Below are 17,831 nucleotides of genomic sequence, written 5' to 3'. Positions count from 1 at the left end.
GAACAAAGCAGAGGCTCTTCAAAAGAACTCAAAAAAGGGGCCCAGTGAAGGGAGGACAGAGTAGGAGTGACGTGCTCCTTCTTACGAGTACCAGTCAAACTTGCGGCGGCATTCTGGAGCAACTGGAGATGCTGGATGGAGGATTGGCTGACTCCAAAGTCAAGTGCGTGACCGTCATCCGGCCCGGGATGTGACGAAGGCGTGAACGACTGTTTCCAAGTGCCCAGCAGAGAAAGGACAGGCTTGAATTCAGCCAGTTGCCCAAGATGAAAGAAGCCGCCGGCTTTAACAACGGGGCCAGTTTGCCGCTCCAATTTCAAATAGCTGTCCCAAAAAGAGAGCTCCGAAAGGTCCGACGGTCCATTCGTGATGGACGCCCATTTTGTTGAGGAATGAAGAATGGTGGCAAACTTAAAAAAAAAACAACAAAGAAAAGTGACAGACCAAGCAGTGACGGAAGTGGATTTTCATCTGTCGATATCTTCCGCCACTCAGCGGCTTCAGTAGTTCCGAAGGACTTCTCAGTCGGTCGTCGTTGGGGGTGAGCGAGAGAAAAGGAGCCAAAGATCGGATGTTCAAATTTTACAGTCTGCAGTTGCTGTTGTTTAGTTTGTTTTTTTTACTTGAGCCTGATTCTGACGTCTGCGCATACGTTTTCCTTTCAGGGGTACACCAAAATAAATGCCTTCAACTGGTCCAAGATTCGCAAACTCAGCTTCAAACGCAAACGGTTTCTTATCAAGCTGAGAGGTGACCCTGCTGTAAGTTCCCCCCCCCCCCCCCTCCCCAGCCCCTTCCGATCTGAAGCCGATCTTTCGCTCCGCCTCTCCTTATGCCCGCCTGCTTCTTCTTCTTCTTCTTGCAGCAAAGTGGTCACCACGACACGCTGGAGTTTGCAATGGCCAGCAGGGACTGCTGTAAAATCTTCTGGAAGATCTGCGTCGAGTATCACGCCTTCTTTCGGCTCTTCGAGGAGCCCAAGCCCAAACCCAAGCCCATCCTCTTCACCAGAGGATCCTCCTTCCGCTTCAGGTCATCAATTTTCAGTCATTTTTGAAGGAAACGGCGCGCAAGGAAAAAGGACTGGATGATTGCCGTGGATTCCACCCTCGATTTCTCTTTTCGACGTTGTCCTTTTGTGCCCTTCCGTTACAGCGGTCGCACCCAGAAGCAGATCATTGATTATGTGAAAGACGCCGAGCTCAAAAAGGTTCCCTTCGAAAGGTGAGACTGTCGTCCTCGTTTCAATATTTGGGCGGAATTTTTTTTTGACGGCCAATTGTCAACCCGCGTCAGGAAGCACAGTAAGATTCTGTCCAGCGGCGGCATGCCTCGCCACTCCTCCTCCCTCAGATCGCAAGTGCCTAACGAGGTAAGAGACTCAAATTAACCGGCCATCGAAAATCAGAGGCCGTTAAAGAAAAAAAAAAAATCATCTCCTCCGCTGTCTTCCAGAGTGTCACGTCCGTGCCGACGGAAGGTCTACCGGACCCGGCGGGGCAAGCGGGCTCCAACGGGGCCCCCGATCGCAGCGCGGCTCCCGGCTCGGACGGCGGGCGGGAGCACAAAGGCGCGGGCTTGCCGTCGGACGAGCGTCTCCTCAATCCAGGTCCATCGTGCAGGGCAAACAAAGGCAGCACTTCTTCCATCCCGTACATCGACTGCAGCGATATAGACAGCGAATGCGACGGCACAAAGAGCGGCGCGGGCTGTCGTCGCCAAGCCAATGGCGGCGGCGACGCCGAGACCGATAAGCGCGCGGGTTCTTACGCTTCTCGTGGGGGTCCCGACGGCAGCTTGTTCGGGCTCGTCAATGGCTTCTACCACACGAATCGTCCGGGCTTGATGCAACGGCAACAGCGAGCTACGCCGCCGGCTAGCAGAAATGGCGACGACCCTTCGCGCTTCAACCGAGTCGGCAACGGTAGCCGCGAGATCCACCACGATGACGGGTTGTCAAATAACAACAGCGGGCGCCCGCCGCTGCATAGTACGCTGCTCGATGAGATCTTCTTTGGAGCGGGCCCCCAAAGTTGGTGCTCCAGCCCGCTCATGAGCAGCTTCCACCAGCGCGCAAATTCGCTCAGTCACGGCGAGGTGGCCACTGGTCACCCTCGCTGGGATGACGCCGGGCATGACTTCAGTAAGCGTCCCGGGGCCACGCCCGCCGTCCCGTCGCCCCGCCGCTACGGCAGCTGCTCGCCCGTCAGCGTCGTTTCCAACGGCACGCCCGCACGTTCGGCCAAGCGTCGCAACGACAACTCGCGCGATCGCTCCGATACGGATCCGTTCGTTCTCAGCCGGCTCACGTCCACACCCGTCTACCCGAGCGGCGCGCGTCACGCCGGGCCGCGCGCCGCGACCCCTTGTTCGGCCCCGCTGGAGCGAAGAGCGATCATCGCTAACGGTAATCGTAGCGGACCCCTCCTGGTTCCGGCTCAGCCGCGTTCCAATACGGCGCAGCGCTCCTTTGGCCGGCGCGGCGCGCCCGCAGCTCGCGACGACCGCAACAATCGAAACCGGCCGGTTCAAATGATCGACGGCTCCGCCAGCAGCGGCAGCGACACGAGCGACGCCGAGTCGGACGGCGGCGGCGGCGCTTACGGCCCCCCGCTCGTGTTCGGCAATCCCGCCGCCGTCGGCTCCGCCCATTCGGTCCGCTCCAACGGCGTGAGCTCGCCTCCGCTCGCACGCTGCAAATTCTCCTTCGGGAGTCTCAAGCTGGTGGACGCGAATGACGGCGAGGCGGAGCAAGGTTGCTACGCTCGCGCCGGCGAGGATGCGGGAGCTCGCGTTTTCAGCTGCTAAGGGCAAGAAAGCCAAGCGTCCGTGGCCTCCGGAGGCGGGATGTTGGGCTGCTTTTGCTCGCTTTCACAACGTTGCGCTTGTTTTAGGGGTCCTCGCGTCGTTGAACTCGACAGGAAGCAAAACAATCATTTGCTTCAATTTGAATTATTGCCAGGGGTGGTACATGCCAGTTTAGATTGGAAGTGCGGATTCGTTGTTTGCGCGCGACGTTGTGGCACTTGGGCGCCAGCTGATCAAGTGAGAGTCCAAATTCTGACTCAACTTGTTTCATTCAAGATTCGGTCACTTTGGACCGAGATTCTCTCGAAAGCAAGGGGGTGCCCGACCTTTTTTGGACCCAAGATCGACTTTTCAAGCAACCGCCTCCCACGATTGATCCGTTAGCGCACGCAAACCACATGAACGAAACGGCAACGGTTTGTGAAATCACTGCCTACCTTTTGCGCGGCGGCACGGGGGCGCATTTTTGCAGCCTCTTCAAGTGCACAAACTGTCGTCCGTGTAGATGTTGAAAAGGCTTCTCCTGGCGCTCCAGGTTGCCAACCTTTGCCAATGCCATCGCTGAAACCAACAACGCTAGTGCAGACTGCTGAGTGCTAACAGCTTCCGCTGATGCAGATCGTGCGCCACCGTAGGTTCAAGGTGACCTGCTTTTTGATTTGATTCCATTTAAATATACTTCAACTTACTTATAAACAGACGCACACTTTTTTTCTCTCCATGCACCCCTACACCCTCGCGATGGATTTTGAAGCTAGCGGCGATCGCGATCGGCTGGTCGGGCACCCCTGCTCTCAACAGATTGCGCACAATTCGAAGTGAAGAAAATTTCAAGTTGAGCAGAGGTCGTTATCCGACTTGTTTGAATCCGCCTATTCTTCCCGATTCCGAACAACGTGGCCGTTAGGAACGCTAAGATGATGCGACTACTCTCTGGTGCTGCGGGTGAGCCCGATCGAGTCGTGGGGTTTGACCGTAACGTCACCAAGAAGTCCACTGACATGGTTTAGTCCGAATGCGAATGTGAGAAAAACACAGTTTGACTTTGAGCGAAGGCGCGTCAGGGCTTGAAGGACTAACGTAGCACACGTACGGCATTGTATTTCCTTCGCCGAAATCAAGCGTCGCTCACTTTTTCATCCCTTGTCGCGTTTGTTTTCCTCTTGTCACGTTTCGGCAGCGAGATGTATTCCGGCACCATTCGCTGCCGTATTTGAATAGACCAGTGTGAGTTCCAAAAAAGAAAAACAGTTTCTAGACATGAATGTCGCGTGTTTTTGATGGGTGTTTTTTGCGCTGGCGGTTCTCGCCAATCGAGCGCGAGGCCATTCACTTGCGACCATTCACGCTGTCTGCTCGGCACGCACACGCACAGCCCGAAACACTGCGTAAATGCGTGCGGCCTTTGCTCGGAGCTAAATTGGCAGGCCCGCATCAAGTTTCTCCCATCGCGGTGCCAACGCACGAATGAATTGTGGAGCGAGCGGCGATTCGTTTTGCCATTTCCAAAGGATTCTTCTGAACGCGAGCCCAATGTGACAACCTGAACACTTTTCACAAAACGGCTCCTCCCGAGTGACTTTTCCCCCCGCCCCCCTGCCTTGGCTTGTTCCGAGACAAAATGTTGCCGCTTCATACTTTGTAATGTTCTTTCGTTGTCAGCATGTTTTCTGTTTTCTGCTCGCCCCCACGATGCATGTTCACCGGACAAGCGCCTTTTCTGTCACGCGGCTGGATTCTTGCTCGCCGTCACTCACGGTCGAAGGCTTCCAAGTGGTTGCGGAATGTTTGGGAAGCTCGGCGATGCCGATCCGCGACCTCGCCGCCTGTTCATCGTCTTGTTATTTCTCCATTTCTTTTGTTTCTTTCCCAACATTTCGGAACCGTTTGCTCACGAGGGGCAAAACAAAGTTTCCTCAACTCCAGCGGGTGGGAAAGGTGACAGACGGCGAAAAGTCAAGTGACACGAAGTGCATCTTGGAAGTGCAAGCATGTTTGAATCTCGCCGCACGCTTTGAAGTTGTTGATGTGGCGTCGGTTTCCTTTATTATTATTATTATTATTTTTTGTTGATGATGTTGTTAGAGGAAGGACGTCCAATCACGCAACATGCTGGAGTTGAGTCCTTTTGTTTTCCCTCTCACCGAAAGCCCAGACCTCGCGCTGGTGATATTCTGCTGTACGTACGTCCGCACCGTAGCGAGAACGTGACATGATAGCTTGCGATTTTGTACTTTCTTGAGATCATCGGAGCCACTTTTGCTCGTGCGAATGTTCGCGTCGTCGTAGCTCACGGACTTAGCTTGTCTTCTCTACCGATTTGTCTTCCGCTAAACTCTCAACCGGGAACCGCAAGTCATTGCGAGCTTCAAAAAAGGTCAAGATGCCGCCGTTAGAAATGTTCACGGTGAATTTCCTCCACACCGAGCTTCACGCACTCAATATGTGTGCCTGAGGCACTCTGGGGGGGGGTTCACTCTTGTAACTCTTCTTTTCATCTGTCACGCTTTTTTTTTCTTCTCATTTCCGGCTCAGAATTCAAATCTGATGGATTGTCTTCCTCCATCTCTGTCTTTAACACTGTAACCTCTTTTTCTTCACCCGCGTCACTTTCTAAAAATCAAGTAATAAAGAAAATGTGCATGACTCCTCAAAACAGAAGTTGGGAATTCTCTGGCTACCCCTTCAGCACCTGGACACAGGAACTGAAAAGCAACCCCCCCCCCCCCTTGCCCCAGAAGCACAACGTCCCGTCTGTTGGTTGTCCACGGTGTGCATGTGGCTGCCGCATTGTTTTGACTTGCTTGTGTTTGTCTTTCGGGCACACGGGTAAGTCGTTGCAGACTCGGCATGTGGACTCTTGGAACGTTGCACCCGGGCAAGTATGACATCATCGTTTGTTTTGTAGTTAGCATTTTTTATTTTATTTTTTGTAGCGTTTAGTGACGTCTGGTCAGGCCGCAATCCTGCCACGGCAATCACGCATGCGCCGCTTTCCCTTGATGTTGTCGAAGCTTCAGCTTGCAACTAACCTCGTTCTGAGTACTAACACAGCCATTGATCGGCGAGGCTCTTCTCTGGTCTCCAAATTCATTGCCAATTTGCTTTGAAGTGTTTAACCGTCGGTGGGATTGTCGTAGCTGTGATGATGGATGTCCGCGAGTTTCGGTACGGTAGACTTGGTAGTAGTAGACTCTGTGTTGCATCACATGCCCCCCCCCCCCCAAACGCCGTGTACGTCTCTTCCATTTACCGTGAGCATCGAGTCTGTCACCTCCCTCTTTTACCCTGACTGACCCTCCCCGATCGTCCTCTCCTCTCCCTCCCCCAGGAAGTGCTGCCTCTGAGGCCTCCCCGCTGACCATTCAGCACCCGGAGGGGAACGCTAACGGCATTTTGAACGGAGAGGTTCCCGTCTGCTTGGTGGCGCCGAGTCAGCTGTCGCCTCTTGCCAGCCCCCTGCTCGGCGATGCCGGATACGTTCGGAACGACGAAGAGGAGGAGGCGAGGAGGAAGGTATCAAGTACAACTTTATTGTCAAATGTGCAACAGACAGCGCAGATGAAATTTCTTCCCTCTCACAACATGCAACAAGAGGAGCCGCTGCGGGTGCCCGCGACGCCATCGAAAGAAAAGTTAACGTAGAATGACAAAATAAAACAAGACAACACATTAGACACAGACAATGGTGCAATCGGAACCACTTTCCTGCATACACTTTGTTGTCTGAAGCGGTTCGAGATGAAAGAGGAGCGAATCAAAGTGTCCTTTTCACCAGTGGGTCAAAGACGTCATGCTGCAATGTGCACACGTCTGCTACAAGCTAAGCTTGGAAGCGACACGAAGCTGTAGCGTCCATTGACGAAAAGAGATTGGCACACATTTCCTGTCCCTTGTAAATCCGCTTCAATTCCAAGCCGCGACTCCCGGTTCCACAACCGACGTTCCTTTCTTCTCGTCGTCGGCTCCTCAAGCCATGCAAGGTGGCAACTTGCGCAACGTTTGAGCTCTCTTTTTGGGACAGTGATTTGAAATTGGAGCGGCAAATTGGCGACGTTGTCAAAGCCGGCTTCTTTCATCGATGGCAGCCGGCTCAAGTCACGCCTCTCCTTCCTCTGGTGGGCACTATCAAACAGTCATCCATGCAATTTGTCACATCCCGGCCAGATGACTGCAACGCACTATATTTGGGAGTCAGCCAATCCTCCGTTTCAGTTGCTCTAGAATGCCGCCGCTCGCCTCTTGACTGGCGCTCTTATAAAGAGTGAGCGCATCACTCCTCTGCGTGGCAGTCGAATTGAATACTCCAAATTGTCCCTCGGTGTGAGTGTGAGCGCGGATGGTTGCTCATCTCTGTGTGCCCTGCGATTGGCTGGCAACCGGTTCAGGGTGTCTCCCGCCTACTGCCCGAAGACGGTTGGGAGGGGCTCCAGCACGCCCAGCGACCCTTGTGAGGAGAAAGCGGATCGGAAAATGGACGGATGGATGTTTTTGTGTTTTCTGCCGTCTTGGTTATTTCTTTTTCGTTATTTGTCGTATGAATTCAATTTGTTCCGTGTACAGAGGTGGTTGTTTTCAAGTGCTCTGGAAATCATCCGTGAAAGTCAGTCAGATGATTGCATGCCACCTTTTTGTTTTTGTGTCCAGAAGTTTCCCACAGACAAGGCCTATTTCATCGCAAAGGAACTTTTAAGCACCGAGCGGACCTACCTCAAAGAACTGCGGGTCGTCACTGAGGTGAGGATGCCGATCGATAAGAAAGGCGGCGACGAAAACTTGTTTCTCGGCACGTGTTCAGCGGCCTCTCGTCAGATTCAAAAACCTGTGAAACCGCATGTGCGCCATCCGTGAACATCGGCAGCTGTTGCGGCGGAGAAGGACCCGCAATGGGACGGTTCAAGACTCCGGGCTTGGAACGCTGCTGAGCGGAAATGACCTTGTTTTGCGACACAAATGAATCCTAATCTGATATTTTTGTCGGCTCAGCTGTTTCTTCCCCAGGGTGGTTTTCGGCCGCTTTGATTCGGGAGAAAAGCATGTGCCGGGCGCTTTTTCGAACCCGTGACTATTTTCTTTGGCAGCCACGAGTGAACTTTGAAAATGACCCCCCCCCCCCCCCCCCGCCCTCCCCCTCCTCGCGACGTCTCACTCTCGATTCGCTCGGCCTCTTTTTTTTTTTTTCTTTCCTCTTTTTCTTTGTGTCCACTCCAGTCTTTCCAACGCGTTGCAGAGAAAGATGAAGAAGCGTTTCCGGCCGCTGTTCGAAACCTGCTATCAGCCAACTATGATCCAATCCACAAGTTCCACCAGAGGTTCCTCAAAGAGGCGGAGCAGAGACTGGCACAATGGTCAGTATCCCGATAAAGTGGTACCCGCGGATTGCGTGTTCATGACTCCCTCATAAGCCACAAGATTTCCTTGGGCGATTGTTGGGGCTTTATTTCTGGGATGCTGCTTGAAATTCGCACGATCCTTTCCAGCTAGTTTGTGACCTCATCTCCGACACATCGGGTTGTACCGGATAGTGCGTCCGTAGATCTTTTCTTCCTTTCCGAGGAGCCCCTCTGTACGTTCAAAAATGTTTTGATCCCGCTCCGAAATCAAACTTTGACGTGCCGCTGGACCCAACTGTGTTCGAGGTTGGGCGTGCGCTCTTCTGTGACTCTCTCTTGACTATGAACGTGAAGGAATTTGTGCTGATTTTATATGGCCAATATAACCCAAGGCTTCTTTTCGACTTCCAGGGAGGGCCGATCCAACGCACACATCAAAGGAGACTATCAACGGATCGGCGATGTCCTCCTGAAGAACATTCAGAGTCTGAGGGTAAATGAGCGACAGCACGGATGCCGCTAGCGCGGTGCTTCGCTTGCGGGCTTGTGTACGAAAGAACCCTTTGAGCGCTCTCCTCCTCCTCCACGCTGTCCACTCCGCAGCAGCTGACCACTCACCTGCAGAAACATTCCGAGTGCCTGGTGGAGCTGGAGCGAACCTGTCGGTGAGTCACATTGAACCGCTTTTGACATTTGACGACCCGTTTTCCTAAAAGGACCCGAGGGTAATGGTCGCAATCTTGAAAGCGCGCCATCCGTAAACGGGTGCATTTTCCATATGGGACAGCGGTCAGACTGTTCAAAAGGGGAACTGGAAACCGTCCGGTGGGCAGTCCGTTTGCGCCACATGTGCGCAGGTTCCAAAAGAAACGCGCACCTGGCAAAGGTGGAAACGGCCCTTGAAAAAACAGAAGGAATGCAAATTGCCCAAAGGTCAAAGGGCGCCTTGGAAGTTCCTGGAGCAAAATAAGTCTCCGTTTATTACCTCCGGCGCGATAGAAGAGCCACAGGCTGATCCACACCTTGTAAACCTTCCTGAGCGTCGTGCGCCCGATGTAGAAACAAGTGCTTGAAAGCCTTCTCGACATGCACGGCGGCACCGATGATAGCGTTCTTCCAAATTTGGCCGTCCCACAACAAGTATTTCCTCTTCCTTCCAGACTGATTCAAACTATGCCAAGTGTTTGTCTACCTCCAACATGAACCGATAATCAAATGGCAACATTCTCACAATTTCACCACCAAATTCCCAAAGAAAGCGAGCTTTATTTTCAAAGTTTCTCTCTTCTTTCCACAAATACTTGAAAGCATTCCAACGTGAAAGTGCTCACCTCTTAAAACAAGTGCAAAACAAAACAACTTGGAAACCGCCATTGGTGCCTTGGTCACATACTGTTGGAACACAACTTTGGAGTCTACCAATCCTCCATTCCAGTTGCTCCAGAATGCCGCCGCTCGCCTCTTGACCGGTATTCTTATAAAGAGGGAGCGCGTCACTCCCTCCTCTGGCGTCGCTGTACAGTTCTTCGGGAGATCTTCTGATTTGTTTTCCGATCTCGAAATGGCCTGGCCCGTTCCAGATTGCCCGGTGCCTTGGGTCTGCGGACCAGACACCATTACCGGTACCGAGAACCAAGCGGAGGCTCATAGGGAATGAACAAAGCCCCCTCGCCGTCCATCTTTCAAACTCGTCGTCATTTTTATTCTTTGGCTTTTGACCGGGCACGAGACTTGATTTTCGGTGCTCGTGCTCAAAAAATAGACTTGAGTTGAGATGATACGATTTGAAAAGATCCGTCCTCGCGTCTCATTCGGAAGATATTCTTGGCCCCGGTGAAAATTGACGGAACCGTCCGGCTTACGTCGAGTGGAAACGGAATCGGACGTCGGGCTTAAAGCCCCGCCTCCGTTGCCGTGTCTCAGGTCCAGTCGCGAGGCGGAGTCTCTGTGCGCCGAACTGGAGCAGCAGAGGGTCTGCTACCTCCCCTTCAACGTCTTCCTCCTGCGGCCCGTGCACCGCCTGCTGCACTACAAACTCATCCTGGAGAGGCTCTGCAAGCACTACCCGCCCACCCACGAAGATTTCAGGGACTGCAGAGGTAACGAGTCCTGCTCGGATGTCTCTTCATCATTGCCTTTACATGCTGAAAAAGTAGATGACCGAGTATTTGGATTTGGGCTTTTTGGACTCTCCACATGCTTCCACATTTCTCAACCGGTTCGGTTTCTTGTCCGCCGGCGACAGCGGCCCTGGCGGACGTCAGCGAGATGGCGCTGCAGTTGCAAGGCCCCATGATGAAGATGGAGAACTTTCAAACGCTTCTTGAGCTGAACAAAGATCTGACCGGCACGGACAATCTGGCCATCCCCGGCAGGGTAAGGCGCCCGGCCGCCGCCAGTCTGAGTTCCGCCGTTCAACCGTCTGCCCTTTTTTTTTTTTGTGGGACTGACAGGAGTTCATCAGACTGGGCTGCCTCAGTAAGCTGTCGGGGAAAGGCCTGCAGCAGAGAATGTTCTTCCTGGTATGCCCTCCGAGATGCTGGCAAGTGAGCTTCCCGGTGCCACGTGACTCCTTTCTTCTGCCTTGTTCCCCTTCCAGTTCAGCGATTCCTTGGTGTACACGAGCCGGGGCACGACTCCATCCAACCAATTCAAAGTCCACGGGCAGCTCCCCCTCTTTGGCATGACGGTATTCCCAAAGCAAGATTGTCGCTGCGGACCTTGATTTGAAGATCCAGGCTCACCCGCTTTGATTTTGGGCCCCACCCTGCCAGTCCAAATCCCGGCGGGGGTGGGGGAGTGGGGGGAATCTCTCTGTTGCATTCAAAATGATCCAACATGTTGCTCGAAGATCACTTCTCCGTGTTTGTGCCACATGTTTAGATTACAGAGAGCGAAGAGGAGTGGGGCGTCCCTCATTCGTTTACCCTCTTTGGACAACAGCAGTCGGTGGTGGTGGCGGCCAGGTACTCGGCAACACACTTGTTTGTTTGGTTTTTTTTTAAAAGCTACCAAGCTTCCTGGACTTTCCTGACAGAACTTGTATTTCAAGTTCCCCGATAAAAAAAAAAACTGAAAGAAAGAAAGATTGACCTCATGGCAAGAGTTGACGTAAGATCCCGCCCAATCCTCCTCCTCAGCTGCGCAGCCGAGATGGAGCGCTGGGTGGAGGACATCAGGATGGCCATCGACCTGGCCGAGCAGAGCGACGGCCCCCACGCGGATCTCCTCTCCACCAGCCCCATAGATAATAGTAAGGACGCATTCTAAGACTTGACTTTGGTACCATCGAACTTTGCGTGAGCCAATCAATCAGCCAAGCAAGCAAAACTTTTGACTCTCAAGCGAGCTTCAGACTTTCTTCCGTGTGATGGTGGCGGCCAAATACACCGCATGGAGCCGCAATCCCATTCGTCCACAACAGCGGAGGTCACAAACTCAAGTTACGTGGGGGGCGGATGGCGTTCGGGTCACATCAAGTCTTCCCCAAAAAAGTACAACCACTTTCTGTAGAAGCGTCGAGAACGTTCTTCAGAACGCGACCCCGCCCGTCCTCTCTCTCTCATCTTCCTGGCACTTTGCTCATTCGACTCGAGTGATGACGTCTGATTTCATGAGCGTGCGTTTCACAAAAAAACAAAACAATTGCGTCTTGTTCTCTGTTGTCCTTTTTCTTCGTGGCAGCTTTTGAAAAGGACACGACTGGGTGACGGGATCTCTTTTCTTTCCACTCGGTGTCCCTTCAGAATTCCATTTTGCCGAAAGCCGTCATGAGCCTTGGATACGGTAGACTGGAAATTGATTTTTTTCTTTTTTTTAATCAAAATAAATAAGGGCCCGGGGGCAAACAAAGTGGGTGCGGCGTCAGTCAAATGGCACCAAACAATCTACGATGTTGTTTGGAGCCATTTTATTGCCCGACTCGGCCGCCCTGGGCCAGTGTAATCCAGTCAAAAGTTTCCGAGCGACCCGTGAGAGGACCGCTGGTGTCCGGAAGAGCCCCCCCTCTCTCTTTCTCGCTCAAGGTTGGCGGGTTTTCGCCAGGTACTGATCGCGCTGGCGTATGTCACCTCCCAGAGCTGCTGGAGGAAGGCGGGGCCGAGCGCGAGTCCGAGGAGGAGCTGCGCGGATCGCGCTCGTCGCTGGAGCGCCAAGCCCAACGCGCCAACACCACCGTGCACGTGTGCTGGCATCGCAACACCAGCGTGTCCATGGTGGACTTCAGTATTGCTGTGGAGGTACAGTACGCCGCGGGACTCTTTTGGTGGGCGCGCCACCACGCTGGGTCTCCAACTGGCAGCCGCTAAATCATTTGAAAGGCGACAAAGGCATCGCGACATTGGAGAAGCGTTTGTGCCGATGAAAACGTTTGGAATGACCCAGACCAAAACTCTCTTATTTGATTCATGTCGTTGAACGTGTTTAAAAAAATAAAAATAAAAGTGTTTTGTCATGCACGAAAGGAAAAGCACCCTCCCATCGCTGTCGGTCTTCTTCCAGAACCAGCTCTCCGGGAACCTGCTGAGAAAGTTCAAGAACAGTAACGGGTGGCAGAAGCTCTGGGTGGTCTTCACCAACTTCAGCCTCTTTTTCTACAAGTCCCACCAGGTTTGAGAAATGACAATGACACGTTTCCACCACGTACAAGAAAGTGTGTGGCTGGATAGCAAAGTTAAGGTGACACTTTTGGGACTGGGGGGGGGGCGTGACTTTCACTTTGTATTCATGGGACTTTATTTCATTTGAGACAGTGCACATGAATCAAGGCGAGAATAAAGAGTAGAAATGCGTTTTCATCCGTCGTCCCGAGGCAGGTTTCCAAAACGGCGCACGTAAAACTTAAACACAGCGACGACAGAAATAAGAAGCAAATCCGGAAGACGTCAGAAAAAAGAGAGAGCAGGAAAGCAGTTGCGATACTCCGTAACACAAAAGAGCAGGACGGACAAATCAATGACGGCTACAAATGTGCTGGCCAGCAGCCCGCCGGGGGGGTGGGGGGGGGGCTGCAACTGCCGTTTCACGGGCGTGCGGCCGACGTGTTCTTCGATCTTGGACCGCGTGACTCGGAACGTCTCGGGTGTTGCCATGTGACATTTTCCAAGACGGACGTATTCGGAATCGCTTTGTCAGCCGTCGTGACACAAGTGAAGATCGAAAGGGCGAGACGGTCCGAGTTGACTTGTTGGCGCCGAAGCCAAAGGTTAGCGGGGGCTCCCCTTGACGTTCGCCGCAGTCACCCGCGACATGTTCACGTATAACGTCGGTGGCACGCGAGACCAAGACCGAGCGAGTTGACGGCGGCGCTCTCCCGACAGGACGACTACCCCCTGGCCAGCCTTCCTCTGCTCGGCTACTCCGTCACCATCCCGTCCGAGTCGGAGAACATCCACAAGGACTACGTCTTCAAACTGCACTTCAGGTCCCACGTCTACTACTTCAGAGCGGAGAGCGAATACGCCTTTGAACGGTGAGCGCCGCCTTACGGAGAGATGCCTTCGGCTCCGCTCGGCTGATAATTTGGGGAGGAATCCGGAAATGGCTCAACGTCAAACGCTGTCGGATATTTGCAGTCGAAGGCGGAGTCGCGGGACGCGCTTTTGCGGCATGCTAACTATTGGAGCCGACGTTTGAAAAAGCTTCTCCGGTCACTCCAGATTGTCACGCTTGACAACAAGCTTGGAATGAGAATCGGCATGGAAAAAAAAAGTTTTTGACTGCAAGTGAAACGGGGGGGGGGGGGTGCTTCAGGTGCGGTCTGCGCTGACACCAATATACCATATGAAAACCCCTCCCCCTCACAATGGACTTGGGAGCAGTCTGCGGGCTACGGGTCGATTGCGATCGGCCGGTTGGGCAGCCATGGCATTTGGGGGGGGGGGGGCTAGAATGCCCCCAAAATATTTGAAGGAGATGGACGTAGTGGGCACCCCCGTTCGAGTGGATTTTAGGTTCCTCCGCAATGCCCAAATCCGCCTCATCCCGTTTTCTTGTACTTTTCACCAGGTGGATGGAGGTGATCCGCAGTGCCACATGCTCGGCCAATCGCTCCCTGCCAAGCACCAGAAAATACCTTTATTGATTTTAAGCCCCGCCCCCAGCACCACCACCACCACCAGGTGAAGATCTGGATTCTCAGCTGCTTTCTCACCAGAAAGACTAAATCCGCACCAAAGCATGCCGCTTTGCACTCGTGAATATCCGCAAAAAGTCTTTTCACCTCCAGTCTCCGCACGCGCGCACACACACACACGCACACACACACACTTGGGAGGTTCCTCACCACCACCATTCACTTTCTGCACAGCTTGCGAGTATTCATAATATTTTTACTACTCCTGGCAAGCCCCCCCCGTCACAAACCCGACTGAATCGTTTGACATTTACCGCAATTGGTTGCCGGTTCGAAATCATTTGACGAACACGAAGCTGATCATTTGGATCAACGGGTCCGCTTTGCGTGACAATCGGTCGACACGAGCGCAGTGCCGCTTTGCAAAAGAACGTCTCGTTTTGCAGCCACTTTTTGGATATTCCTTTGATACGCCGCCGAGCGACCCGCTCCGCCCGATTCATCCCGTGCATTATTTTGCCCCCACGTTTGAGTGGGTGAACGAAATGGAAAACCTTCGCAAGGATTCCCTTTTTTCTCTTACCACGCCAGACATTTTTCGATTCCAAATAAAAGCATACAAGTTTGTATTCAAGAGGAAAGTTGCGTTTTGTGTGCAGAACAACAACATGCTGAAAATAATCATCTGGAGTGAACAATTCCGTTGAGCCGAAGCGGCCGCGTGAAGGTGTCGAACATTGCAGCTCTCAGAAGGCCGTTTATCCCCGAAACCGAATCGACGTGCGCACATTATTTCATATCCATCGAGTGACCGAGCGCCTTTCCCCCAAATCAATCAGAGGGGCGGGGGAACGCCGTCGCCGCGCACAAACCCGCGGCCGCCATTACTTCTTGACGTACTTCAGGCCGTGATCGCCGCGACAGTCGTAGTTGTCATGGTGGGGCAGCGAGGGCCAGTCCGGCCGGTACGTGGTGGTGCTGTACGCAAAGGCCTCGGCGACGCCCCCCGCCGCCGTCTTCTGCCCGTCGTCGGCCTGCCCCAGCCACTCCTTCACCGTCAGCGTCAGCGGAGTTCGCTGATACATGGCGGGCGTGTCTTCAAGGACATCCAGGAAACTGAGCAGGCGCTCATCCACTCGATAGAGCTCGCCGTGAACCCTGCGACCCCGACCCGGGAGGTTGAGCAGGAAAGGGACGTTTCTCTCGCCGGCGATCACCAGCGGGAACGTCTCCGTCGTCACGACGGAGGCTAGCAACTGCGCGGCTCCGACGCTCTGGTCCAACATGAGGGCGTGGTTCGGCTGCCCCCGCTTCAGAGTGCCGTAGACGAAGACCAGAGTCATCCTTCGGCCGAGGCCGCTTCTGAAATGGAAAAAAAAAAACCACAGACGCCACACAGGCACGAAAATTAATTCATGATTACTGAGGAGAAAAATCATATTTTGGATGACTATTTCAAGCACAGGTGGCAAAAACTCAGGCTGGAAGTACAGATACTTGTTTAAAAAATGTAGCAGTAATTAATGTAAAGTACTGTACCGATTCAGCTGCAACACTGAAGTACATTTCAGGATGTCTTTTTTAACTGCCAAAGATGTACAAAAACTCCAATCGCCTCAGGTTTCATTCGATCAAAACAACAGAGGTGAAATGAACTCGTGCAAATGAGAAACTTTCCTTACCTGCACAGATTCAACAAAAAACTTTGGGGGGGGGGGGGGGTTTATGCCACCGTCAGACATGTTGGCCATAAATCATTGTTGTCACTGACAAAGCTGTTACACCTTTGACCCCAAGTGAAAATGTCCAAATGAGGCCAAAAGTCGGAAGATTTTCCAGCAGAGTTTCAAACTTGACAGGTCGGAATCCTCTGCCGTTCCCCCCATGGACATTTTCACACACTCACTTTTGTTGCCAGCGGCTTAGAAAGGAAATGGCGGTGTGGCCTCTACAAGCCGCACACCGTCACACACTCACTTTTGTTGCCAGCGGCTTAGAAAGGAAATGGCGGTGTGGCCTCTACAAGCCGCACACCGATGATGACGACGGTGGTCACAAACACGGTAGACGCCGCGGACCACTTGAGCAGCCAGCGGACCGTTCCAAAAGTAGTGGTGGGGCAATGCGATTTTCTCGGAAGGTCGGATCAAAGGTCATTTGAAAATGTAACTATTGGGAGGGATACAAAATAAATTGGCGAGTGTTGGTATTTGCAAGAAATCGTGAACAGGTTCAGCGTCATCGCATCAATGAATCTCATCAATCATTAATCAGGAGTTGGCCGTCACTAACAGATCTTTTTACAATTCATAATTCTTTCAATTATTCCACGGATCACTCAAAAATTGACCCCCGCGCCTCTGCTTGAGGCAGAAATTTTTGCAGACCAATTTTGTGGTCAACGGTCGAGTTAGCCAACGATCTCCCCCCCCCCTAACAATCGCATAAACGGCAACATGTGATTGAATGCCATTTGAGCACATTTGTCATTTCCGGAGCGTGTATCAAACCGGCCGGCGGCGCTCCGCACTCACCAGTAGCCAAGAAGTAGCTGTCAGCGTCAGAAAGGTCGGTGAGCCCTGCTTGACGTCGTCCCAAAACGTGATTTCTGCAGTTCTGTCCCATGCAAAGAGATAATCAATTCGAAGCCAAACTATGACACGCTTGTTTGCAGGAGGCTGGATGTATTGGTGAATTGTGTTGCTTAAATCTGTTGTTTGGTTATTCTTGATCTTATCGAAACCAGAACCAGCGGCTATCGTTACTGTGACACCTGGCTTGATGGTGACGCCGAGAAGTACTTTTCCCGACACGAATGATCAGCTCCGACCATTTGCGTCTTGTCGCAATTAACGGAGGTGTAACAGAGTGTGCAGTTCCTCTATTGGACAAGGTTGAGCGAGGTCACAGCCAATCAGAGATTCTATCCCAATAGAAATATAAAGGCCGCCTTGAGGGCTAAATCGTACATCGACTTCGCCGCCATATTGCATGTGGCAAATTGGAGCGACCGAGGATGTCATCTTCGCCGCTGCTCTCCTCAACTTTTTTTGGTGGCCTTTGTGTTTTCTATTGAATCCTCGATCTCCCCGAGTGCGTCATCATCCGCAATCCCACTTGCGACACCAGTGTAACGTTTGTGTTTAAAGGGCGACACAGTTGCCGACGCTCATCGGTTGCTTTATTCCCGCAGACGGTAACGAAACGTACATTCATTCAGGAGCTGCTATCAGCCACACCTGACGTACGCCCAGTCACCCGACACATTGACTCCTGCTTAAAACAACCTTCAGGCTAATCGCACTCCTACTCTGTCATCTGCAATATTCCTTCGATCGATTGATTCTCTATTCCTTTGCTCTTCCGTCCCAAATACTTCCCACACGCACTTGTGACAAAGAAAATAAAGAGCAACTTTGGACTTCCTCCAACTATTTACAAGCGAGCTCGGAAGTGCGCGGGTTCACCATCGCTGCAATAGGATCGGTTCCAAAATCAATCCGCGAATCGGCGTTCGGAAATCGCTCCGCCTTGCGAGGGCACTCGAATGGAAGAGGCGCTCAACCGGCGCGACGTTTTTTGGCGTGCGAACCTTATTATCCGCCCTGACGAGCTGA

At 52.7% G+C, this 17,831-nt stretch overlaps 2 protein-coding genes across 3 annotated transcripts in view; one reads left to right on the top strand and one right to left on the bottom strand.

The window, feature by feature from the left end:
- The window catches only part of LOC147210631 (FERM, ARHGEF and pleckstrin domain-containing protein 1-like), a 35,387-nt gene extending 20,544 nt beyond the window's left edge, over positions 1-14,843 (top strand). Inside the window, exons 9-28 of one of the 2 annotated variants that reach the window (XM_086113822.1) lie at positions 666-761; positions 866-1,032; positions 1,156-1,224; positions 1,297-1,372; positions 1,456-1,609; positions 6,140-6,324; positions 7,456-7,545; positions 8,020-8,156; positions 8,553-8,634; positions 8,745-8,806; positions 10,065-10,240; positions 10,387-10,517; positions 10,595-10,663; positions 10,741-10,830; positions 11,025-11,107; positions 11,282-11,394; positions 12,219-12,379; positions 12,642-12,749; positions 13,460-13,611; positions 14,148-14,843. In XM_086113822.1, the coding sequence (XP_085969948.1) occupies positions 666-761; positions 866-1,032; positions 1,156-1,224; positions 1,297-1,372; positions 1,456-1,609; positions 6,140-6,324; positions 7,456-7,545; positions 8,020-8,156; positions 8,553-8,634; positions 8,745-8,806; positions 10,065-10,240; positions 10,387-10,517; positions 10,595-10,663; positions 10,741-10,830; positions 11,025-11,107; positions 11,282-11,394; positions 12,219-12,379; positions 12,642-12,749; positions 13,460-13,611; positions 14,148-14,223 (2,277 nt within the window). In that variant the 3' untranslated portion in view covers positions 14,224-14,843. Of the gene's footprint in view, positions 1-665; positions 762-865; positions 1,033-1,155; positions 1,225-1,296; positions 1,373-1,455; positions 5,691-6,139; positions 6,325-7,455; positions 7,546-8,019; positions 8,157-8,552; positions 8,635-8,744; positions 8,807-10,064; positions 10,241-10,386; positions 10,518-10,594; positions 10,664-10,740; positions 10,831-11,024; positions 11,108-11,281; positions 11,395-12,218; positions 12,380-12,641; positions 12,750-13,459; positions 13,612-14,147 lie in introns of those variants that run through there. The other variant, XR_015101205.1, reaches the window with a different exon arrangement.
- A 99-nt stretch (positions 14,844-14,942) lies between these two features.
- LOC147210630 (gamma-glutamylaminecyclotransferase-like) lies at positions 14,943-17,710 on the bottom strand. Its single transcript, XM_086113837.1, has 2 exons — positions 16,749-17,710; positions 14,943-15,576 (listed from the first exon to the last, which is right to left on the bottom strand). The coding sequence occupies exon 2, from the start codon at positions 15,555-15,557 to the stop codon at positions 15,099-15,101; it is 459 nt and encodes a 152-aa protein (XP_085969963.1). The 5' UTR covers positions 15,558-15,576; positions 16,749-17,710; the 3' UTR covers positions 14,943-15,098.
- Positions 17,711-17,831: the final 121 nt, after the last annotated feature.

This window comes from Hippocampus guttulatus, chromosome 1, assembly GCF_054856545.1.
Source record: "Hippocampus guttulatus isolate MCC_2025c chromosome 1, RoL_Hgut_1.0, whole genome shotgun sequence".
Taxonomy (NCBI): Eukaryota; Metazoa; Chordata; class Actinopteri; order Syngnathiformes; family Syngnathidae; genus Hippocampus; species Hippocampus guttulatus.
This window is presented reverse-complemented; position numbering and strand designations above follow the sequence as displayed.